The sequence below is a fragment of the Emydura macquarii genome, unplaced genomic scaffold (assembly GCF_026122565.2).
Source record: "Emydura macquarii macquarii isolate MOO-44397 ecotype Brisbane River unplaced genomic scaffold, CSIRO-AGI_Emac_v2 contig_1348, whole genome shotgun sequence".
Taxonomy (NCBI): domain Eukaryota; kingdom Metazoa; phylum Chordata; order Testudines; family Chelidae; genus Emydura; species Emydura macquarii.
In genome coordinates, this window is record NW_027131485.1 from 6165258 (window position 1) to 6190886 (window position 25629).

The following is a 25629-nucleotide window of genomic DNA, read 5'->3' on the forward strand; positions in this document are numbered from 1 at the left end:
TGTTACCTTTTCCATTTCAGTCCATCTGTCCAGCACATCAGCTGCAAAGTTGAAGTACTCTGGCACCTCTGGTTTGTACTGTTGTTTTATGGATTCATAGTCTGAAAAATTCTGTGGGGTCAATACCCTGTAGCCTTTTTTAGAGAATTGGAAGGATGCAGTCAAGGAAGTCCACCGGAGCCTAGAGATTTGGGTTTTCAGTAAAAATTGCATGACAGCAGAAGCCATAAAAGGTCCTTTCAGGTTATTCTGTATTCAGGATAGTCTTTGTGGACCATCTATCTGAAAAACTATACATCAAAATACACGAAAAATAAACAATTGCCATATGGTTTCAAAATAGATTTAAAATGTTCTTATACATCAGCTATGAAATAATTGAACATTATAATGCACTTTCTTAATAAAAAAACCCGTGTTGTACTGCGCCCCTCGCTTTGAACTGTTACAGTATTATTACAGATATATAATTTGGTTGTGCTATGGGGGTCTTTTACTGTAATTGTTCTGCTTCACGCCAACCAGAAAACAGAAAGGGCTGCAGAGCACTTATCACACACTCCAGCTGTCCCTGGTAACTGCCACACCCTACCTCGCTAGTTTTGTTTAAAAAGTATGACAGCGTTTAGGGGGAGAAGACTCATAAACCAACATTCTGCATTAATCACCAAACCAGGGATTAAGCCACTGCCACATAAATGAAAAATAAACTCCTGTAGCCCCTCAATGAACCATGTATTTATAGGTATTTTGCATTCACAGTCAAGAAGAATATACAGTCATGGTAAAACCCCAACTGTACAGGCAGCAGAACCTTGTAAGAGGTTTTAGCAACAGAGGGGCTGTTTTATCTCACACCAGAGTACATGAGTAACTGCACTAATGGGAAACTTGTGTAAGTGAGCATGAAATTAGGCAGAGTGGGAAAGATTTTGGGATCCTATCTTCTTTCTGGGGTAAATATGATCAGTGTTTGCTTGCTCCTCTGGGTCCCCAGCCTGTGTCTGGAGGGAGAGTGACTCCAAGAGATTAATGCATACTTGTTAGAATGATTTTTGTTCTTTTTAGTACAGAGTTACGAACAACCTCCATTCCCGAAGTGTTTGTAACGCTGAAGGTATGTCTTCATTGACAGCAGCAAATTTGCCACCGTCAGATAGATTTTTGGGGATCGATTGAGCGGAAGTGGAGACCCACTCAATCGATCCAGAAGTCGATTTAATAAATCCACCTCTGGAAAAAGAGTAACACTGCGTCGACGGGAGTGCATTTCTCGTTGTTGCAGTGAAGTGACGCTACTGCGGTAAGTAGAAGTTAGGAAGTTGTACTCTATGTAGCTTGCATATCTCCCGTCAACTGCTGCCAAATTTCCCCATCAGTGTAGACCAGGCCAGAGGTTCTACTATATTTCACGAGCTGAAATAGCTATTCATGGAAAGCAGAACTAAGTAATAGATATTCTATTCTGAACAGATTCCTATACTGCCCTCATCACTGTAGTATCTGAGTGCACCTTACAGTAGTGCATTAAGCAACATTGCTAACATCTGTCACCTGTGGGTCATTTTTTCTTTCTTCCCCAGGAAATAAATTCTGTGTGCAGTATAGTATTTTGTTTTAGTAGCTTCCTTCCTTCCTAAATCACAATAAAAATGCCTAACAATAGATTAGGGGATTCAAGCGCATGTGAAAATGATTCTACCTCTGGAGCAGAAGGAAGGAATTAGAAGCAGGAGGGGAGGGTAGTCACAGAGGATGCACTTTTTAATGCATTTTTCTGTTGGACAGCCTGGAGGTAGTCATGCTCCACGCTTGGGCTTACTACAGCAGTGCCGTGTAAATCTTGAAACCATGGGACACTATCACAGAAAGACCAATATAGACCAGTAAACAAAGACAGAAGGAGAATGGAGCACAGGGACAGAATAAAAATATCAGCATGAAAAATCGGAAACAACCACCTATTTTAACCTTGGATACAAAACTCTCTAGGAGCCATTTATGTTCATTGGGGAATAGGCAGTTGAGGACATGACTCTGTATTCCTTATGCACTGTTCATGAGCATTAATATTCACATTTAAAAAAAAAACTCATACGCCGGCTGATAATATTTCAATTGCAATGTATAATTGAGAGGCACTGATATTGCTATGCTCTTGCAAATGCATGAACATACTTTACAGTCCAGTCACGTCAACCATGGCTTTTCACTGAATGTAATCTTACCAAACGATAAAGAATACAAAGCCAGAATGCAAGCGACTACAAATAGCAGGGAACACATTGTTTTGCAGAGTACACAAACAGTCTTACATGAATTATGAGCTAGCCAGAAAGTTACCTGCTACAGCAATATGTGTATTCTGTGAGGGACGGCATTGTCCAGTTTGCCAGGCACAGCATAATAAACTTTGGCCGTGCTGCTCAGGGACACAAATCTTCAATGCGGCCAGCAGAGATGTCAAGCAATGATATTTTAAACATTTCATTGAAACACATGCAGGAAAATTCATCCTCACAATAGGGAGCAGTTTAAAAAAATCTTCCTGATAATTCATTCAAAGTGAAGGAATCGCTCACTTCCAAAGAGCAATGAATCTGGAAACATTGGAATAGACTTTTCGGGATCTGTCCTTTTGCTGTTACTCATAGAGTAAGTGATATAAGTGACAATAACATAAGCTTCTAATTGGGTAAGTATTTACCGAATGGTTAAACACATTATGCAATGCCAAGTTGGTTTAATGATGTTTTCGGACTGTGACCAGGCACCAACTAATGAGAGGGAGGTGGTTTGGAACTACACTGAGCTATGGCATTCAATCTGTACATGAGCTACGCATGAAAGAGACACAGGGGAGAGAGAGAGACTCACCCCCATGAAAGAGTGGGAGAGACAGAGAAAGAGGAGAGACATGAGTGAGGGAGAGAAACACAGATAACAGTGAAACCAATACTGTTTCACCACAAATGTCACTGGCATTGCCCAGGGGGTTCAGTACCCCTTTCCATCCCTAGAACCAACCTGCACCTCTTTCAACCATCCTCATTGTCTGTCAGTCCCCCTTTCCATCCCTAGAACCAAACCACTTATTTCACCTCTTGCACCTCTTTCAACCATCCTCATTGTCTGTCACTTCAGACTCAAATGCCCCACTGCCTCACACAGTTGTGGAGTCCTCACAGATTTGTCCTAGCTGATTTTCATCAGAAACCTTAACTAGATCATATCAGACAATAACTAGACTTAATGTAATAGACCATATTGGCTGTGCTAAAGTAATGACTCCCACATCACTTACAAAAGTGTCCTACTGTCTACAGTGCATTACTGTGCCTAGTGCCTCTTGTCTGGGGTCCCTGCTACATGCCATGTCCCTCAGAGACACACAAATAACAGCACACTGCTAACACTGACCGTGGCACAAATGTTCCAAACTCACATGAAGGGCTGCCAGATCCTGCACACACCGGAAAGAAGCTGCTGTTTTTCTGCACAACTCCAAAGCCAAGTGGAAAGTGAAGGATATCCTGTCCCCTCCCCTCAGGAACTGCAGGACAGTGGACTCTGGCTGTGCACTGATAAAGCACAAGTAGCAGCAAAGGCTCTGTTGTGACCCCAGTGAGTGCACAGGGTTTGTATTAGGGGCGGAGCCAGAAGTGATATTTTGGCAGGGCCTGTGGTTGACACAGGTGGGTCGGTTGAAAAACAAGTGCATCCCAAACTTCTGGCTTCCGGTCAGAAGATTAAGATGCGAACAGCGGAGAAACTAAGCTGCCCAACAGTTCCAGTTCAGTTGCCAAGGTAGCTTAAGCAGAGCATCAGCAGCAGAACTGCCACAACTGATTGGGTGGGTAGGCCTGCTTTCAAAGTGTAGCTATGCCACTTTGTAACCTCCTGCTGGAGGATGAACCCCCTCAGCCCCCAAGCACTGGCACTGAGGCCTGGGACCAGCAGAGACTTTGCAGAAACACTCATCAGAAATATTTGGATTGACTGATTCTGTTGTTGCTGATGCACGAAAAGGAAACTAATGTCACCTTCACTAGCATTTATGTCTTGTGCTTTCTCCAGAAAAATCATCAGCTACCCTGCTGGGAGCTTTGACCATGTCAGATGGGGGCAAGCTGGCAGAGATGTTAGCTGCCTCACTGAAACCTGCACAGGATCAAAAAGAAATGGCTTTGGAAGGATTCCCCCAAATAAGAAAGTTGCTGTCTCCCTAACAGTTTAGTGAGACATGCAGCAGGGCTTGCATGAGTGAGAATTTATATGTCTCTTTGAAATACACACAGAAAAATCCTTCAACAGAGGAGCCAGAGAAACTGCATTTAAAGGAATCCACAAATGAAAGATTAAATTGACCCAAAGGATGCAGGAAAGTGAATAAAAAATGATGGAGAAACTGCTTGTCTGGGTTTTTTTATTTTTTGGACATGGTCAGCAAATATTTCAAGAATGCTCAGCTGAGAAGCATTGATGGTTCAGGGAAAGAAATTTCTTTTTAATTGTTTCTGTACATTATTCTTTTAGATGAGGCATAAAGCTGGTTTCCAGGCTACATGTTATCATTTAGCAATCTCATGGCACTTTTCACAAGAACAGGGCTGTGAATCCTAATATCCTAGTTAAATTCAGATTGGCTAATTAAATTCTGCCTACATAAAACTCACCAAGCAGCATCACCTGGAGGAATTATTCTTTACTTCATGTTTTTCAATTGTTGTATAGTATTACTATGTGTTGTAAGGCACCTATCACCATTCACTCCAGAGGCTGCTGCATTTCAATACAGAGTGAAATGATGCCTTGATTTAAAACCCAATCCTGCCAACACTTACAAACTTTACTTTATGCCCTATGAGAAGTCCGAGTGCTTTCAACGAGATTACTCAGCTTCTTAAAGTTCAGCACATTCTAAGTCTTTGCAATAGCAATAACTTGACAGCTGCACCTTGTTAGAGTCTTGGTCCTGCAGTCAGAACAAATCACAAATATCATACAGCTCACCTGGTTCTGCTGACAAGGAATGGACTTTATTTTATACCCAAAATTACCTGTATCATAGAGAAAGTCTATTTTTCCTTCTCTGTAAATGTAAATTAGCAATGTTTTAACTGATTACTTAGGAAAATAAGGATACATTCCAAACCAAGAGCCTGTTTCTGCAATTTGTACACAGAGTAGTACAGGTCTACTTGAAAGTGCAGTATAAAATATGGACTGCAGAATGGGGAACAATTGGGAATCTTTCCATTTACTTCAATAGTCTTCATCTCAGGCTCCAAGTTAGCTTCTGTTTATATTCTGCAATTTATTAACCCAAATTCTGGACCTTTAATCCTGATAGCCAAAGTTCTACAAAAGTATAAATCAACAAGATTCAACTTTATCCAAACTCAAATTCACTTTGTGTACAGCTCATTTTAGCAAACTAAAGTATTTTACATTCAGACTGAGCTATTAACTGTTCAGATCAATCACTCCTTCAAAGAACAATTTCTCTGTTAATACTTTCTGTGTTAGTCAGAGAAGGTTTGTTTTACAACAGATGTTTGCTTGTGTATCTAAGCTTAGCCTAAAGTAAGAGCAGTCAACTCTATTATTATTATTTACTACATGTGTTGCTACAGTGTATAAAGGCTCCACTCAGGGAGTATAGCTTCATTGTGCTAGACACACTACAGATACACAGTATAGTCAACTGCCACAATTGTATTGTGAGTCTCTTGATCTTTAGTATTTGTCTGAAAGTCCTAGCTCTTGGAATCTAATGATTACTTCAGAATCTCAGCTTTTTTTAAAAAAAAATTAATTTCTAGCCTTCATGGTGGCAATGAAAATCTTGAAAATGTGACATGCATGCACCCTAAAGGCTCAGAAACCAGAAGGCAACTATCTCCTATGACCTTAAGAATTCCTCAACGCCAGCTGCCAGAGAGTTCACTGTTCTGTAAGAGCAATTCTATTAGCCCTGACAAATTCACTACACTTAATACTTCGCTGTCATGGTATTTATCTATAAAGATCTTTAAAAGAACAGTACTTTTTGCACCCATGAAAGTTACAGGTGCCAGGTACAGGTTAGAGATGCTGGGATGTTGCTTTAGTTGAGAAACTGTTTTAGACAAGGATTTTAGCCTGATAAAGTTTAGACTTGAAGAAGTGTGCTATACCTTTTGTTTCATAAGTAACCTGTTCTTACTATCCTCACTAGCTCCTAAAATATTAACATTTGTTAATAAACATATTTGTTTTCACTATAAATAGATTATTACAGTGCTGAGTCCTCATAAAGGATCTGAGCCTGAGCTGTGCCAATCCCTTCAGAGACAGCTCACCTGGAATGTCCAGTGACCAGGACTGGATACTACGCACAGGGGGCTCAGACGTCTGTGTGTTTATCACTAGCCTCTATAGAGAAGATGAGGGTAGGTGGAAACCAGGAAGTCAGTGTGTGTCTGTTGGTTTCAGGGAGCAGCAGGCACCAGCCAAAGCTGCTTCAGGCTGAAGGCAGATGGTGATCTGGTGAGCATCACATCCCTTCCCCCACCTCTACCCCCATACCATTTTGGACAACATCTCATGACTGTTGAGTTCCTCTCGTCATTGTTGAGGCCTGACATGATCTCCTCAATGTGCGGGTTGGCTTGGCAACGTCGCCTCCGCAGAGTAACCCAGAAAACCCAGAGAAGTCTCAGGCTGCCCATGGGGTTGTCGGATAAACCAACCTGACAGGTCTCTCGGCCCCCTACCTGGCTCGGGGCGGTACCGTTTCACTCTGACCGACAAGTAACGGGGCACGAGGAGCCGGGGCAGGGTGTGAACACAGCTCTGCTCTGCTCTGCTCTGCTCACCCGCCAGTGGCTGCGGCTGTGTGGCAATAGCAATGCTGCTCTCTGACCGCACGGGGGGCCGTTACTTCTTCGCCGATCCCAGGCGGGGAGCAGCGGTGCACACCGGAGTTAGAGCCGCCCCGGCCCGCGGCGCTGCGCCCTGGAGGGCGCCGAGGCTCAGTCGGGGGGATATTATCCGCCCCTCCCCCACCTGCCCCAGTCCCACGCTGGGACCCCACCCCCCGGCCCGCGAGACGAGAGAGGGGGCGGCAGCGCAGCCCCTGGGTTGCGCCTCTCCTCAGGCGGGCCAGGTCGGTGCCACAGAGCTGGGAGTCAGGGCACCTCAGGGCAGAGGGCGGCTGGCTCGGCTCGTTTCTCCTCCCTCCCGGCCTCACTGTTCTGCTGGGCGGGCCCGAGCTCACGCGTGGCGCAGCGGAAAGGCGCTGTACCTGCACAGGGGTCATGGGGGTGACTGACTTTAGGAGGAGCCGCTGGGACTAGTATCCGGCGGGCTTTGGGACCCCGGGCGCACATGCTTTAGGACCTGCAAAGAAGGGCGAAGGACCGCCTCCCGTCGGCGCGCTTTTGTGACGTCATCTCCCCGCGCGGCGCGCAGAGTAGCGTGGCGCGTGGTGGCCTGGAGAGGGACTCGTGCCTCCAGTGCCTGACCTGCTTCCATGGCTGCCTCGGAGCAGCCGGCTGCGGCCATGAAGCGGCGGCACAAGGCGCGGTACGTGCCGGGGCAGCAAGCCAAGCGGCCCCGGGGCGGCGGCGGCGGCGGGCCGCGGCAACTGGAGCTCGGCATGCAGGGCATCCTCATCACCTGCAACATGAACGAGCGCAAATGTGTGGGGGAGGCCTACAGCCTGCTCAACGAGTACGGGGACCTGCTCTACGGGCCCGAGAAGGTGCGTGCGGGCCGCGGCCAGCGAGGCCCTGCTGGGGGTGGAGGGGCTGGTGCACTCTGCGTTGCTGCAGTGGCCTTTGCATCATGGTCCCCTCTCTTGGGGTCGCCTTTTTGTGCTGCATCGGGGTGCCAGAGCTACCCGTGAGGTACCCACATTATTAGCATGGCACCTAGGGACCCCCCATCCTAGACAAAGGCCCGTGGTGGTGCGCACCAAGTAGGCAAACACCAGATAGTCCATGCCCCAAGGAGCTTATAGTCAGTCTACGATGTTGGCTCAGCCACGGGTAAGCAATTTATTTGTGGTAGGCATCACAGTGAACCCCGTATCAGCAGAGGCATGGGGCTACTGTGATTCCTGTGCTCTACAGGCATCTTGGCCACTGCTGAGGTCTTGGGGCCTGAATGGATGCCAAAGAATTGCAGTGCTAGATGATTTGGGCATCTCTGCTGTCCCTGAGAGGCGGTAGCTGGGCTGATGAGAATTTACCCATTGACTTACCACTGTCTGTGCTGGGGGTTAGGTCAGTTTAACCGCTTGCTTAGGGTTGTGGATTTTTCATACCTCGGAGTGAAGTAGTTATGCCAACCTAATTCCTTAGTGTAGACTAGGTCTAAGGCTTACATATTGCTCACCACTCCCATTTATACAGTGCTATGGGTAATAATCTTGAAAAGATCACTTTCACTTTCAAGTTCACGGACCACCGAACAATGATGATGAGTTTATTTAAAAAAAAAAAAAAATTCTGATGATAATCCACCTGTTACATAAATTTTGTCTCTTGCACCATTAAGTAACATGCTTTAAAATTAAATCATTACACAGATAAAGAAAATGAAATGCTGATTCCTGTTGCAATAACTTATGGTGTTTGTCCTAACACAGTGTGACTGCTCTTAAAATGTCACTCTGCTTATCAACCATCTGTAGTATCATTGCATGAGTTCTGGGTTTTTTTAGGCCACGGGTATAGTGGTCTCTGTGACCATAATTTATTGAGCACTAGGTGTGATTTCTTAACCCACCACTGACATTTCATTTAAGATGCAGCCTCTTGTTTGAACAGTTTACAGATCAAGGTGACAGGTCATCAGGAAGCGAAGAGGAGGAAAATGATGATGTTGAAGCTGCCTTAAAGAAAGAAGTTGATCAGATTCGCACTTCAACAGAACAGAAGCTGAGAAGATTCCAGTCAGTGGAGAGCGGAGCTAACAATGTGGTCTTTATTAGAACACTGGGCATAGGTGTGTAGTGAAATAACTGCTGCATAACATGACAAGCACAAGCTGCTTTGGAGTTTGTTAGACTGTGACACAGAGTGTGACTTCCAAAGAAGTGAGGCATGCTGAAGCTACTTACAGCCTTCCTCTTTCCCTTTCCCGTTGAACTCTGTAGTGAGTACAGCCAGATGGGTGGTTCTACTTTGGCAAAATAATCTGACCCTTCTAAACATAAAAGGGCTTGGTATTTTGTGGAACTCAGAAACCATGGAGAAAAAGCATGCTGGTGGAAACACGGCCATATATTCAGCTCTGTTCCCAGGTCCCCAGCAAATAACAAATATGAGCTGGAAGAACATCCAGTGTATTGACAATCCTATAAACATGAGTAGAGTCTGATCTTTCCATCCTTGCTCAGGGACAACTCCAGTTGTCAGTGTAAAAAAGTGCAGAAGCAGAGCTCCAGTGTTGCACCATGTAGGTATTCTTTGCTTGTGCTTCACAAGCTAGAATTGTGGAAATAATCTGCTCTCCCCAATTTCAAGTTCCATATCATTTTGTAAGAACCGTATAGAATTTAATAGCGTGCTATAGAATTTGATTATTCAATTTCTTTGTAAGGAAACAAGATTTGATGCTGTATTCCTTTTTAAAAGGAAAGTCTTTCCATTTGCTGTTCTTACTACTTTGTCTTGTCTTGTAGAACCTGAGAAGCTGGTGCATCATATATTAAAGGACATGCACACTACTAAAAAGAAGAAAACAAGAGTTATTCTGCGCATGTTGCCCATTTCTGGAACTTGCAAGGCTTTTGTGGAAGATATGAAAAAATATTCGGAGACCTTTTTTGAGCCTTGGTTTAAAGCCCCTAATAAGGGTACTTTTCAGATTGTTTACAAAGCTCGTAATAACAGTCACATGAGTAGAGAAGAAGTAATCAAAGAATTGGCAGGTATGTACTTATCCGACATAGCAGGCTTATACACAAGTGTATAAATCATCCAAGACTGGATGTGTAACATAGTCAAATTATTAAAGCAGCACAGTATTAGTAGGCATAAGCATTGCATTAAAGCAAACTTAAGCATATTGAATTACGAAAGTCTTTCAAGTTTTTTCCTTAAGTTCTATGAAAATAACTTGGTACTAACAACACTCTTTTCCGATAGCAGAGGTTTTCATCTTAACAGATCATAAACCAGAAGAGCGTGATATAACTCACTGTGTTAGTGCCATTTCTGCAAACTTCCAGATTGTATTAAAAATTCTTCTTTAAATACTGAGAACGTTATATTGGGAAATGACTTGTTAGTGTTTCCCTTGACTGAGACTTATGTCTGGTCTACACTACAGAATTAGGTCAACGCAGGGCTGCTTACGTCCACCTAATTATGGAAGTGTCTACACCTAAATTTCACTTCTGTCAACGTAACTGCTCCACTATATTGACATAGTATCTGCACCTCCACAGGTGGTGCAGAGTCAAAGTCGATGTAGTTAGGTTGATGCAGTGTCAGTGTAGATGCTGCATTTCTTATGTTGACTGTTACTGGCTTTAAGGAGTTTCCCACAAGGCCCCACATTGACAGTATAATTAATACAAGCACTTCTGGTGAGGACATATACACCAATGCAAGAAGCCAAAGTGTAGGCAGCTACAAGCAGTGTAATTACAATGGCAGCTGTATGCCAACATAAATCAGATCAACTTAATTTTGTAGTGTAGACATAGCCTTAATGAAATAACTTTAAATTCACTTGGGAGTTTTCTCCTTGATAGTCGCTATGGAATAGTCCTTTGGTTTGAGAGATGGTGTTTCTAAGAGTCCCAATCTGTCCTGCTATTTTGAACAGTTCAGTGACTGAAAATTCTTGATTGCAACTGCCATTGCTAAAATAAGGTGCCTTGTTTTCCTCTCTCTGGTGGTGGTGGTGCTCTGAGATTTTAGTTCCAAAACACAAGTGTTCAAATTATTTTTGGAAACAGTTCTTTTGTGAATTGCTTATTTTGGCTTGTTGCTACAGTATCAGGTTTCTTTCATTGTTTGGGTAGTTAGAGGGGATAAATTTACTGCCATTCTACTATCTGATTTGTGGTATTTTTTAGAACTTGTCTGATTAAAAGTCCTAGCACTTTAAGTGAGAGTTCAACTGATGAACATAACACCTCATAGACTCTAAGGTCAGAAGAGACCAATATGATCATCTAGTCTGACCTCCTGCACAACACAGGCCACAGAACCTCATCCATCCACTCCTGTAATAGACCCCTATCCTATGACTGAGTTATTAAAGTCCTCTAATCGTGGCTTAAAGACAGAAGGTACAGAATCCACCAGCAAGTGAGCTGTGCCCCATGCTACAGAGGAAGGTTACACTCTTCTCTAACAATCAAGGAATGAAAAATATTCTTCCAGTTTCCCTACTAATTCTTAGACTGTTTCTTTTTGTTTTGTAGGAATAGTGGGCAGCCTAAATCCAGAAAACAAAGTGGATCTTAATAACCCCCAGTATACCATTGTGGTAGAAATAATAAAAAATGTCTGTTGCTTGAGTGTGGTGAAAGACTATGTTTTATTCAGAAAATATAATCTACAAGAGGTGGTGAAGAGCAACAAGGAGGACCTGGTGCAGCAAAACCCATCAAATGCTTCACAGGAGGAGAAGTTGAAAACAGTAAAACTGGTAGAAGAGGACTCTAAAGAAGTGAAATCAGAAGACAAAAGTCAGGGTGAAGAGGAATCTAAGCCCAATGAAAGCGACAATCACCAGGTGTAGAAAATGTGATGGATAGGGAAGACAAACACTAAAGATAACTGAATTAGACTGGCATCCAGTTCAGAAATGACCTTTTAAAGAGGAGCTTAGTTTTTTTTTAAGTTTACTTCTTTAAAATATCCAAGTATTAGAGAAAAAATTGAATGCTCCCTCCTGTATTTGCTTTTGGAACCAATGTTGCAGCACGCAGTGTAGGAGAGAATGGTGATATCTGTCACTTAAACTCTTAGGCCTGATTCTCCAATGCCTTGCATCTTGTGTGGTCACGTTTGTGCAAAGCATATGTAAAATGTTACCGTTCTGATCTGCTAGCATTTATGCCCACTTACCACATGTAAATAACTACCACAGGGTGCATGGCTAAATCAGCCTCTTTGCCTCTTGACATTCTGAGAAGCCAATGGCAGAGGCAGGATTGAAAGGTCTGGAAGAGGATAGGATCTTGCAAGGGGATTTATTTGAAAATACAATCCCATTTTGTTTTGGTGACATGACTTGGCATAATATGTAAACCTCATTGTCTTACTAAATACAGAACAAGCCATAAGCACCCTGACTTTCTGTACTTCAGATGTCTACAAAGATTAATTTAGGATATGTTAATGTGTCTTGGAAATATGTTGGGTGGAGAAGAGAAATTGCCACCATCAAAATTGCTCACTATTATGAGAAAACCCCTTCAGCACCCTCCTTCCTCAAATTCCTGTAATTTCTAGAACAGATAGATGCCGTTGTGGAAGTCAAGTATAATCTTTGCAAAAGCACCCTATGGCATGTCTCTCAAGAACAGCAGTGTACGTTTTGGATAGGTGCATATATGTTACATACCCATTAAAGAGCAATTTTTCCAGCAATTATCTGGAAAGAACCCATTTCTAAGGATAATTATTCAAAGGCACTTTTTAAAAAAGTTTGATGTCTTTATAGTCTTGTTCAATTGGTTTTATTTTTTTATTAGCTTTGCTCATGTTTGAGTTAAACCTCATTTTTAAACTTGATGTGAAAGCAGCTCTCTGTGTTATACAACGTCTAGTAGAAAAAAGGATCTGTTAAATGTTTTGTACGGTTTCAATTTTACAAAATGAATGTTTTTCCTGTTCTTCGTATGATGTTTAAAGAGTAGGTCTCATTGATACAGTTACAGTATCATTTTTGCAAAGCCTAGGAACTCAGATTTAAAAAAGTACCATTTTAATATAGTGTGACTATAACGTGTTTTCCAATAGCATTGTTGCTGTACACTTTTTGTACAAAGTGTATGGGTCAGGTGTTTCATGATACACTTACAGCTTAAACCTATCGGTGTCATTAATGGAAAAATACTTGCTCTAAATAACATCAACTGGTTTGATCTTGATTTAATGAAAAGGACATAGCTGAGCACTCTTACAGGTTTGTTTTATGATCTCTAGTGTTTGTAAAACTGTTTTAAGTTTGAAAATTAAAAAAGAGAATCCTTCCCTAATCTTGTGTTTCTTTTTCCTCCTCATCCTGATTTACTTAAGCCCTGCTTTTTCACATCATTGCTGTTCTTTTGATACTTGAACATAGATTCCAAAGCCTGAAGGGACTATTGCAATCATCCAATCTGATCTGTATAACAGAGGCCAGACAACTTCCCCAAAATAATTCCTAGAGCATATCTTTTAGCAAAAACATCCAAATCTTGATTTAAAAATTTAACATGGTACAGATTCTACCAGAAGCCTTGGTAAATTGTTCCAGTAGTTAATTGCTTTCACTTTAAAAATTTTATGCCTTATTTCCAGTCTGAATTTTTCTAGCTTCAGTTTGTAGCCATTATACCTTTCTTTCATAGCCTAAATAGGGATTGTTTTATTGTGGGAGGCCCATTAAATATTTGTTCCCTATTTAGCTACTTCAGTTAAATCACCCGTTTAGCCTTTTGTTTCCTAAATAGAGTAAGCTCCTTGAGTCTTCACTATAAGGTATGTTTTCTAATTCTTTAATCATTCCTGTGGCTATTCTCTGAATCCTCTCTGATTTATCAGCATCCTTCGTGAATTGTGGACACCAGAGCTGGACACAGTATTCTAGCAGAAGTTACACCAGTGCCAAATGCAGAGGTAAAATAATCTTTCCACTCCTACTCAAGATTCCCCTGTTTATGCATCCAACAATCAGATTAGCCCTTTTGACCACAGTGCCCCACTGGGAGCTCGTGTTCAGCTGATGATCTAAGCCCACACAGATCTTTTTCCAGAGTTGCTGCTTCCCAGAATAGTCCCCTGTCCTCTTAGCCTGATCTACATTCTTTGTACATTTACATTTAGCCATTCTAAAACACACATTGCTTGCACTCAATTTTCCAAGTGATCCAGCTGTCTCTGTATTAATAACCTCTCCTTCCTCTTCATTGTTTATCACTCGCCCAATTCTGTGAACTTTTATCAATAATGATTTTACATTTTCATCCAGGTCATTGATAAAAATGGTGAAGAGCATAGGGCCAAGAAGGGTCTGTGCAGGACCTCTCTGAAACACACCTGCTTGATGATTACCTGCTTATATTTACATTTTGATACCTGTCAATTAGCCAGCGTTTATCCACCTAAATGTGTGCCATGGTGATTTATTCTAGTTTTTTAATCAAAATGTCCTACAGTATGAAGTCAAAATATATTATATCAACACTATCACCTTTATCAACCAAATTTGTAATCTCATTAAAAAACTCAAATTAGTTTCACAGGATATGTTTCCCATAAATCCATGTTGACTGAAATTAATTCTATAATACTCCTTTGAGTCCTGTATCAGCTGCTTCATTATCTTACTTATAGCCTTTAAGGCCAGAAGGGACCTTTGTGAGCATCTAGTCTGACCTTGTGCACATTGCAGGCTGCAGAACCTTGCTCACCCTCTTCTGTAATAGACCCCTAATGTCTGGCTGAGTTACTGAAGTCCTCAAATCATGGTTTAGACTTCTGGTTACAGAGAATCCACCATTTACACTACATTTCAACCAGCAAGTGACCTGAGCCCCAAGCAGAAGAAGGTGAAAGCCCCTCAGGGTCTCTGCCAATCTGACTTGGAAAATTCCTTCCTGACCCCAAAAATGGTGATCACTTATACCCTGAGCATGTCAACAAGCTCCACTAAAAAGATACCTGGGAAAGAATTCTCTCTAGTAACTCAGAGCTCTCCCTAGCTAGTGTCCCATCTCAGGCCATTGATGATATTTGCTGCTAGTAGTTGCAGATGGGCAATGTGCCATTGTCTCATCGTACCATCCACTCCATGAATTTATCAAGCTCAGTTGTGAACCCAGTTAGGTTTTTTTGCCCCCCACTCCCCGTCTTGAAAGGCTGTTACAGAATTTCACTCCTCTCAGGGTTAGAAACCTTTGTCTAATTTCAAACTTAAACTTGATGGCCAGTTTATATTCCTTTGTACTGGTGTCAACATTGGTGTCTAACAAATAGCTCCTCTCCCTGGCATTTATCCCTATGATGTATTTATAAGAGCACTCATCTCTCCTCAGCCTTCCTTTGGATAGCTAAGCCAGCCAAGCGCGTTGTCTGCTTGTATAAGATAGGTTTTTCCATTCCTCTGCTCATCCTACTAGCCCTTTTCTGCATATGTTCCAGTTTAAAGTCATCTTTCTTAAACATGGGAGATCAGAATTGCAAAGTATGCCGGATGAGGTCTCACCAGTGCCTTGTATAATCTTGCTCAGGATGCAGGTCAGACTGACAGACCTATAATTATTTGGGCCATCCTGTTTACCCTTTTTAAATATTGTCATATTCACTTTCTTCTACTGTTCTGGAACTATCCAGTGCTCTGAGACTTACTGAAACGCAACATTAACAGTTCAGCAAGCTCCTCCATTAAAATGCTTATGTGAACCTGCTGATTTTAAAATGGCTGACTGTAATAGTTACTGGTTAACATCTTCCCGCAAAACTAGTGTTTGGAAAAAGTCTCATCATATGATGAGACAGCATCTGTTTTTTTCCCCCAAATAAAGAATGGAATTATTTATTGAACTCTTCTGCCTTTTCTATATTATTATTGATAATTCTACCATTGCCATCTCCTAAGGGATCAAGACCACTGTCAGGATTATTTTTGTTTACTTAAAAACCTTGTTATTGTCTTTACTGTTGCTAGCCATAGATCTCACCTTGTGTTCCTTTGCTTTCCTTCTACATTTTCTATAAGTCTGAGCTTTCAGTTTATATGATCACCTTCCCCTTTTTTTCCATTTGTGTTTATATTATAGCTACCTCTATTTTCCCTCTAAACCCAGGTTGGTTTTTTAACCAATCCACCCTTCCTTGAGTGTAGCTTTTTGAACATCTAGTAAAGTGTTCTTAAACAGTTCCCAGTTACATTTACATTTTTCTGATTAAATTCTTCCTCTAAACTGATTTGGCTCATAATTGTTTTCAGCTTTGTGAAATTGGCCCTTGTAAAGCACGCATGCGCACACACTACTGCTTTGGACTTGATTCTGGTTGTACATTATAAATGTGATCAAGTCATGATCACTTGTACCTTAATGTTAGTTCTGTGATCAGTTCCTATTAAATCTGTCAAGGCTAGGTCTAATACAGAATTCCCCTGTGTTGGTTGCAGTGCTTTTTGAGTTAGGAAATTGTCATCTATAATATTTAAAACTTCCAAGGATGTTTTATGACTGGCAGCATGTGACATCCAGCATTTGAGCACATCCATAGTTTTGTGCGTTTGGACCATAAGCAAGAGTGTCAGCATGGTCCAAGTCTCATCCCTGTGCGAAGGAAAGGACCATGAATGGAGCTTGAGACTGAAGTACCAATTGGATGGTGTTTATTGGTATAGATGCCTGGAGTAAAACCACCTACTCATTTCACATCTAAACACACTAGATCTTGGTTAGATGTATCTTAGGGGAAACAAAATGTAAGCTTTTCAAAAAGAAACTTGATTAGCAAGATATTCATAGGTTGAGTCAACCAGTCTCTTACCCAAGCTATTGTCTGCACTGTTTTCTTAAGATAATTGCATTCTTTCAATTTTTCTAAAGAGCTCTTGCCGTCCCACAATTTATATCTCTTCCCTCAAATGCTTATTTTTTTTAACTGCAGTTACAAAAGTGTATTTGTATCTCATTTTTAGTCTTTGAAGATCCATACTGTCTGGCTGACACAGATTTAGATTTACAGGTTTATATGGGAATTTCATTAGCCAGTAAGATAGTTTCCTCATCACATTCAATAAATCTCTTGTGAACTAAAGTCTTCTCAGATCCCACAATATTAACAGCGTGCTCCCACTCTTGCAGAAATCAGTGGTAAAATTCCTATCATCATTTGCAGAAGCAGGATTTCTCTTCTAGAATCATTAGGTTCCTGATTGTCAGTTTACAAATAAAAATGGTTGATGCTGGGTACCTCATCTTCCCACAAACCACATACTTTCAACTTGGGAGCTGAGAGTCAATCTGTGTTCTTACCTTGTGCATCATCATCAATAAGAAAGATTTTGCAAGTTAAAGTTTGCTTGTGGTACCACCTGTAAAAGCCTGTGGTCTTCAGTGGATTGGCACAAGTGTATTTGATTGGAATTTATAAAACTATTGTGTTTGCACAAGAAGGAAGATAATTTAGTTCATTGTCTCAACTGAGTTAAGAAGCATAAAAAGCAATAACAATTTAATTCTGATACTCGTCAACATGATTCTGAAAACTACAAGGCAAAGAACGACTGAGAAGATGTAATTTTTACAAACTCACTTTTTGGGTAAACCTAACCTGTGAAGAATGTGAGGATTTTAAGATGAGTTTTGTAAGTTGCTTGCACACTCTGAGCTCTGTGCAGTATAACACATTTTTCATCTATTAAACACCTCATTTTCCTCTCCTAGGCATCATATTGGACCATTTGAAGTAGAAAGTACCTTGATAGAGCACCCGGCATTAATAGAATCAGCTGCTGTCAGCAGCCCAGATCCATTCAGAGGAGAGATAATTAGCCCTGACGCAGCTCCTGCCACCTCCTGGCCTGGCTGTAAGAGGGTTACCTGAATCGTGGGTGGGTCATAGTGGGACAGTAAGGACTGTTTATCCAATACTCCCTCCCACAAGCAAGCGAATGAGCAAGGGCAAGGAATGGCTAGAGTCATGGTACCGTGCCCCGATGCACCAGCCAGTGGAGTTCCACCCTGAAAATAGGTCTTGCAATTTACTAGCAAGGAGTTGCTCATACTCCTATCCCAGAGCAAAAAGGGAGCATTATTCTGTAGCAAAACTTCCACCATCCAACACATTCCCATATTTCCATTCACTCTAAAATCAATCAGAAAAGGTGCCCACCATACCTGCACATCGTAGGGCGGGGTGGTTCTTCTCATAGACCCTGGCTTAATTTTCATGTTTTTCATATTTGCACATGTCATTCCCTGTTACAAAAACAAACAAACAACCCAGATGTTTTAATTTCTATTCTGTTCCAGTTCTTATACCAAGCTCATCATCATGATATCTAAAAGCTCAAATCTCACATTTTGTACTACCCAAAATTCCCATTGACTTCATTGGGTGTTTTGGCTCAACAGGAATGCAAAACAGTTCACTGTCGAAGTCTTATGAGGTTATATTGCAGCCATTAAGCTGCATTTAATGACTCCATTGTAATTTAAAGCAAAATAATGAAGCCTTTCATCCATTAGTATTGGCTCTGTGGTGATTATGATCGTTCTATGCATCTTTATGATGAGTTTAAAAATAAGGTAAAATATTTAACAAGTAGTGTGTAAGTCTGTAACACTATGGCTTGCTCCTTAAGGGCTGGAGGACAGGGGCCTCCTGGTTATGGAAGGAACCCTGGTTATGGAAGGAACTGCTCCAGCCCACCTGTGCCAGGTTAACGGCCTTGATGGTGCCTGGAGGGCCAAACTCCCGGTTGGAGCCTTAGAAAAGCTTTGAATTGGGACCCAGCTCTGGGAAGAAGGGCTGGAGAGGGACACTGAACTGGGGTTGGGTCCGGAGGGCCAGTGTGTATCCAGAGGACTGGATAAATTGGACTGCCAGAAGGGGAATATTTTATCTACCACTGGGTTGTGGCTTTGAGTGGATCAAGGAACCGAGGCAGGGTGCCGCAGGTTGACCTCTGACCACAAGGGGGTGCTTGTGAAGCACCCATCCCTGTAACAAAGTCCCGTGCTAATTTTAAATATCAGTTTGCAACATCTCTGAACTAATGTGAACATACCACTTCTGTCTATCCGTAGCCTTCATAGATATCCAGCCCTGTTTGGCTTTTCCACTGAGCCATCACTTCAGGGTTGAGTGGCTCCCCTCCTGTCACACAGTGCTTCAAACTCTTGAACTTGTACTTTAACAGACACAAAGAAAATCAGTGAGAATCGTTACAAGTTAACAGGGCTCTTGGGCACAAATGCTGCTTTCACTTGCTTCCTTGCTACCGCATTGACAGTGCACACTGGGTCCAGTTCTGCCTTTCACTTATGCAACTCTCAATAATGTCACTGAAAGTTGCACTTGTATATCAAGCCCATTGACTTCACTGGGGCTATGTGCAGAATTTGACCCCTGCATGCTCTTATTACATCCATCCCAAGGAAAGCGAGTGGAGCTGCTTTTTGGAAGACATTCTGAGGAGCCAACAAAAGCAGGGGAGGTGAGTGCAGAGGTCTTTATTCTGCCCACATTTACTAAGGAGGGATAGACCCAAACAGCTCAGTTCAGATATGCACCTAGCAATCTGGAGTCCTTTCTGACCTGTGTCAATTTCCCAGTTCTGCAAAACAGTTGAAATCTTTTCCCCCAAAAGTCTCAGAGTCTCATTCACAGTTACACTAAGAGCCCTTTACATTGCCAGCATGCTGTAAAGGGTTATTAGTACAAATGAACCCATCTCCTCAGTGCTTCCAAGCTTGTGTTTGGCCTGGTAATAGCACAAGCACTGCCTGCTCTGCTATGTCTCAGCACTTCTAAGGCAGCAGCCAGGATGTGCAACCAAGTGCTAAAGTGAAAATGACTGGTAAAAGCTAACCAAACATTTTGATACTTCGCCAAAGGTTCAGTTCAGGGACTGATTGAATTCTTCAGCAGGGATTCAGATCAGTTCCTGTTTTATCAGAACCACCTGATCCACTTACATTGGTGGAGCCACTACAAATCTAAGAGAACTTTTCCCTCTTTGTTTGCTGTCCTTTAATGTTTCAGGTCAAAATTCACTCTTAGATGCAGAGGCTGCAGGCAGTAACATGGGTGGAACTTGGCACTCACTTTGTTATGCCCCACTGACTATTAACTGAAAGCATTGCACTTCTTCATGGTTCAGTTCTTGCAGAACATCGTTTCCCACTGCAATGGTTTTAACTTGCAATATGGTGTCGTCAGTAGAGCTCACTACAAACTTCTGGATGGGCACTTTTATAGACATAGAATTGTGTTAATGCCGTCAATAGGATTGAGGTACCTGGTAAGATCATGCTGCACAAGCATGCGGTAGACTGTGGGGGCACTGCAGATAGTGGTTATTGGATACCTGGCCAGGGTCTAACGGGAAAAGGAAAATGGAAAGTTTGTAAATTGTTAGAAAAAGCTGCCTGGAATAGTTTAAGCCTCTCTAACTATTCATTTCAACAATATAATAATGCACAGATATTGGCCACTTTCTGATTGCAATTACACCAGTGTAAAGCTGAAGTAACTATAGTGACTTTATTATAGTTATGCAAAATTTCCAACAGGGTAACTGAGATCACTGATTTGCTGGGCACATTAGCACAAGTGGCGATATATTAACTAGTGAACTATCAGTTGGACACGAGCCAATATATCATGACATTCACTGAAACATGTTGTCAGTCTCCAGAGGTGACATCCTGGCCCTAATGAAGTCAACTGGAGTTTTGTTATTGATTTATGTGGGGCCAGAATTTCACCATAGGAATCTAAGGCCTGGTCTATACTGGTGACGGAGGTTGACGTAATGCCACTTACATCGATCTCCTAAAGCCTGCCTCTACACTGGCACGGTAGTTCCGTCGACGTAAAGCGCAGCAAATGTCGATGTAACAAAACCACCTCTGCAAGTGGCGTAGCACGTAATTAGAATTTCATGGGTTGATTTTGTGTCAGTGTAGACAGAGTGTAACGTAATTCGATGTTAATGGTCTCTGGGAGGTATCCCATAATGCCCCGTTGTAACCACTCTGGACATTCGCACTCTGCTGTTACGTGGCCATGCAAACCGGAAAGGCCCCTCCCCTCATGCCCCAGGAGAATGTGAATGTTAATTTCCTGTGCAGCCAGCATGGAGAGAGCTTTGTAGCTGAACTTGTCATGGCTACTGCAAAGCCCAAACACGCTCCAGCATGGAGTCGACCAGAGGTCTTAGATCTCATCGGTCCGTGGGGCGAGGACTCCATTATGGCTCAGCTCAGAGCCAGCAAAAGAAATGTGGACATTTACAGGAAGCTATCCCAGGGCATGTTGGAGAAGGGGCACAACAGGGACGCGCAGCAGTGCTGTGTGAAAATCAAGGAGCTACGGCAGTCATATAAAAAAGCCAGGGAAGCTAACAGCCGTTCTGGCGCCTCGCCCACAACATGCTGCTTCTATGAGGAGCTGCATGCAATTCTCGGTGGCGACCCCACCACAGTGCCACCACGCAGCATCAATACCTCCGCTGCATCCCAGTACAGGGAGAATGATGAGGACTCCTTGGATGAGGAGGAGGATACAAAACCCTTGTGCTTCCTGCTGTGTTCCATGTACATGCTTGCAAGGTCAAGCACTTAGGGTTAGTTCCACAAAAGGACGTAGGTCCTATCTGCCACTTTAGGCACGTAAGTTTAACATTTTGGAGCCAGTGAGATCCTCAAACCCCCTGGCTCAGCTGAATTTACCCCTATAGGTGCTAAATTCCTTCGGTGCCTAAGTTTCTGCCAGTGGACAGGCACCAAACTGCCCAAGTCCTGACAGTGCCCAGCTGCTCAGTGCTCTAGCTCAGTATTTCAAAATAACCAGGCCATGGACTGGTGCCAGTCCCTGGAGATCTCCCTGACACCATTTAGGAAGGCAGTAAGCCAGTCCCTGGCATCAAAAAGGTTGAGAAAGACTGCCCTACCCCACACCGAATCCTTGGCAGGATTCACAAATTGGCTATTCCCCACCATGTCTCTCAGGCCATTCCAGTAGGCATGCCTAACTCAAACAAAACACAGCCAGAGGTGAGCAGCTCAGGAATTTTTGGGGTTTCCTATTGTGTGTCCTCCCCAGTAGTAAGTGGTTAGGGCACTTACCTGGGAGGTAAGAAACCTGGGCTCAAGTCTCTGCTCCAAATAAGGCAGGGCAAAGGTTTGAAAACAGGGGTCCCCTTGCCCAGGTGATAAGATTGCTAACTACTGCGCTATTGGCTACAGTGGAGTGAGTGAGCTTTCTCTCTCATGTGAATGGGCTGATCAGGCTTAGGCCCTGACCATCTCCCAGCTGTTTCCTACAAGCCAGTGTAGGCAACTCTGGGCTCAGCTTGCTGGCTTTTGAGAAGTTCATTCTTAGGGACCTAACTCTCCCCACTGTGTAGGAAAGCTGGGGCCTTAACTCGGGGCTGTGAAATCCAATGGGCAGCCGGGTGCCTAAGAGTTAAGCATTGCTGTGCATAAATCCATTTGTGGACTTAGCCCTTGGTGTAACCTTTAAAAACAACCCAACAACTAAAACTCTAAAAGGGAGGTGAAATTAGAGGTCCAGCAAAACTATGCAATAAAAACTTAGTGACTCATCACAGAGCTGCTTTCAAGCCATTCATAAAGTAGTATTTTTCCTCTTGCATGTCACAATAGGATTTATCTTAGGTGTGGAGTGGGAGGTTTAGATATCATCTACCGTTGGAGCAAGCTGATCTCTCTTTCTCAATGTATTGCAACACTGATTGGTGTTTTTCCAAAGGTCACAGAACTTAATTAAAATATTTATTGAAATGAGCTAATTTATCATTTCAATAGAGACGCTCTGGAGGGGAAAGACTATAGAGAAACTTTTACATCCCATGTGACTGGAAGCACCTGGCTGAATCCTGTGCCCCAAAAACCAGATTCTGCAAAAAAACCTACAGTATTTACATCTTTTCAAAAGACAAATCCCTTGTGGTTATACCATTCTGAAACACTAATCCCATAAACCTCAGAAGCTCAGCATATGTTTCTTAGTACCATGTTTGTCATCTGCTTGGCAAACAGCATGAAATATAAGTAAACCTTCATTGTGAGCTTTGTACTCTTACATTTAGGCTCTCTGTTGGCTCAAACTGGGACATGGCATGTAAAAAGACACAGGGACACTGAAGCCAGGGGGCAAAGACACTTCCTAGAGCTGCCTTTATCCAGCCAGTGTCAGACATATTCCACATGATGTCTGAGGGAGTCAAATTCAGCCAATACCTGTAGAATGCAGAGATGAAAAATACACATGAATGTACAATTGGCACTAAGAAATGTCAGCTTTAGCTTAATATAGGCCTTATAAAATGGAGGTGAAAATTTAACAGCTCAACCAAAAGCTCCTTCCCTGCCCTTTATCAGGATGTTGAGGATAACATCAAACTAATGATATTTTACTCAGCCATCAAAAATATTATTTGTCATGGGTTAGTGGGCAAGTAAGATTTTGCAGGGCACAATATGCTGTAAAATACTGTATCAAACAAGATTGTCAATTCATGGACACAGTTCAACTAAGGATTCCAAAGAAATTACAGGTACAATGGAGTGACAGCCCAGCCATTTGGCTCATGATTGCGTCACACATGTAACGTTCTTTTGTTTCTTTCACTTTTCAGAGCTTTCGCGACACAGTGGAATCGAACACCATACCTTCCCCCAACAGCAAAGCCCAGACCCAAACTATGGTGGGAAAGTTCAGCCATTTTTGGAGACCCTGTGGTTCCACTGGTGAAGTAGATGGTCATTGATTCATAGCTCTTTGTCTTGACACAGTTGTGCGCAACAGGTGCAGCTCTTCAAAAAACACAGATCATAATAATGTCGACATTATTCAATAAATTGAATGCTAATGCCTTATCCTGTCAAATGCACAGAATTGTCTGTACAATCAAGTTTAACCCTGGTTATGGGTCTTGCTGTGCTCCTTTCCAACTGAGACTCCTTTGGGGGGGCCTCCTTACTCTTGCAGCCACTAGTCCTATGGCATAAGCTCTTGTTCTCTAACCTAGCAGTAACTGCTTTCTCCAGCATAAAACCTCCTTTTATTACATATTTTTTCTCCCATAATGTCTTCACTGAGGATTCTTTACTTGGGGAGGGCAAATGGACATGTGATTAAGGGATAACATTCATGGTGGAAGAGCACAACATGAGGCAATACACTGGATGATTAAACAAGGACAGCTGATTATTCAAATTCAGCCATCTAAACCGGGTGACCAAATCTACATTCATAGGTTTTTGAGTCCAGAAGAGCCCATCTAGTCTGACCTCCTGTATATCACAGGTCATAGAATTTCATCCAGTTATCCCTGTACTGAGTCCAATAAGTTGTGTTTGACTAAAGCATCTCTTCCAGAAAGGCACCTAACCAGGCCCAGCCTTAGCTATAGGTGAAGTAGGCAATTGCCTAGGGCAGCAAAAAGTAAAGGCGGCTGCGGAGCTGCAGCCATCCGCCTCCCGCCTGGTCCCAGCACATAGCCAGGACCCTGGCAGCAGCCACCAGCATCCTGGGAAGCGGGCGGCAGCGGCCCGTGTCCCTGCTGGCTGTGGGCAGCAGCCACCTCGTCCCCTCCCAGAGCCAGGCTCCAGCTGCCCCAGGCTTTCTTGTCAATTTCACCGCTGCAGTGGATGACAAGAATGACAGCCCCTGCACTGCTGCAAATACTCAAATATTTCCGCTTGGCGGGCAGCACATGTTTTTATTTTGCCCAGGACGGCAGAATATGTAAAGCCGGCGCTGCACCCAACTTTCATCTGAAGACATCCGGAGATGGAGCATCCATCGCTTCCATTGGTCATTTGTTCCAATGGCTAATCTATGAAAAAAAATCTACAAAAGAAAAAAATGTTCAAATGATTTGGAACCATCTAATTACGCACGTAGGCAATGTCAACGTTACAGCAGCTATAGTGGTACGGCTACAGCACTGTAGCTATGCCACTGTAGCATTGTCGAGTAGACACTTCCCACATCGACAGAAAGGGCTTTTCCAATTGATGTAGGTAACCCACTGCTCTGAGAGGCCATAGCTAGATCAAGGCTAGATTTCTTTTATTGACCTAGCTTTAGCTACAGTGCGGGTTAGGTCAATCTAACTACATCGCATAAGGTGCAAAATTTTTCACAGTCTTGGGCAATGTTGCTAGGTCAACCTAAGTTTTAGGTGTAGACCAGGCCTTAGCTAGCCTAAGAAACCCCCATAGTCTTGTTACTGTGACCATGCCTCCTGGACCTCATCTCCGCCAATGGTTTGTTATGCTTACTTTGTTGTCTCTTGTCTTTAAGTAGATGGTAAACTCTTCAGGACAGGGACTGGCTCTTCTTATGTGGTGGTACAATGTTTTGTACAATGGAGTCCTGATCCTAACGGGGGCCTTTGGGCACTACAGCAATAGAAATAATAAATATAATTTAAATGAATATCATTATAATTAGTCTTACTGGAATCATTTATAAAGCTGAATTATGTTGTAATTGTGAATGTATTTAGAAGTCTGTTTTCCCCTTGCTCTGCTTTCGCATGGCCTGAAGAAAAAGACCGTGGCCCTCAAATGCTTGCTTTATTTTATTAGTCCAATCACAAGGTATCATGAATAACTCTCAGGTGTTTTTCCATTTCTTATTCTTTGTTTACTGAATTAGTGCTTTTGCCACATCTGCACTTAGCACTAAA

The 25629-nt window shown here is 42.6% G+C and overlaps 2 protein-coding genes across 8 annotated transcripts in view; one reads left to right on the top strand and one right to left on the bottom strand.

Annotated features, from left to right (window-relative positions):
- Positions 1 to 6540, bottom strand: part of LOC137155058 (acyl-coenzyme A synthetase ACSM3, mitochondrial-like) — a 25449-nt gene extending 18909 nt beyond the window's left edge. For 5 of the 7 annotated variants that reach the window (XM_067551003.1, XM_067551006.1, XM_067551004.1 and 2 more), the window contains exons 1-2: positions 6345 to 6540; positions 7 to 290 (exon numbers count right to left, since the gene is read on the bottom strand). In XM_067551003.1, the coding sequence (XP_067407104.1) occupies positions 7 to 228 (222 nt within the window). In that variant the 5' untranslated portion in view covers positions 229 to 290; positions 6345 to 6540. Of the gene's footprint in view, positions 1 to 6; positions 291 to 3420; positions 3568 to 6344 lie in introns of those variants that run through there. The other 2 variants (XM_067551002.1, XM_067551001.1) reach the window with 2 other exon arrangements.
- Positions 6541 to 7431: 891 nt separating this feature from the next.
- THUMPD1 (THUMP domain containing 1) lies at positions 7432 to 13213 on the top strand. The gene is made up of 4 exons (XM_067551007.1): positions 7432 to 7747; positions 8817 to 8994; positions 9674 to 9922; positions 11429 to 13213. Exons 1-4 carry the CDS (start codon positions 7517 to 7519, stop codon positions 11746 to 11748), a joined length of 978 nt encoding a protein of 325 aa, XP_067407108.1. The 5' UTR covers positions 7432 to 7516; the 3' UTR covers positions 11749 to 13213.
- Positions 13214 to 25629: the final 12416 nt, after the last annotated feature.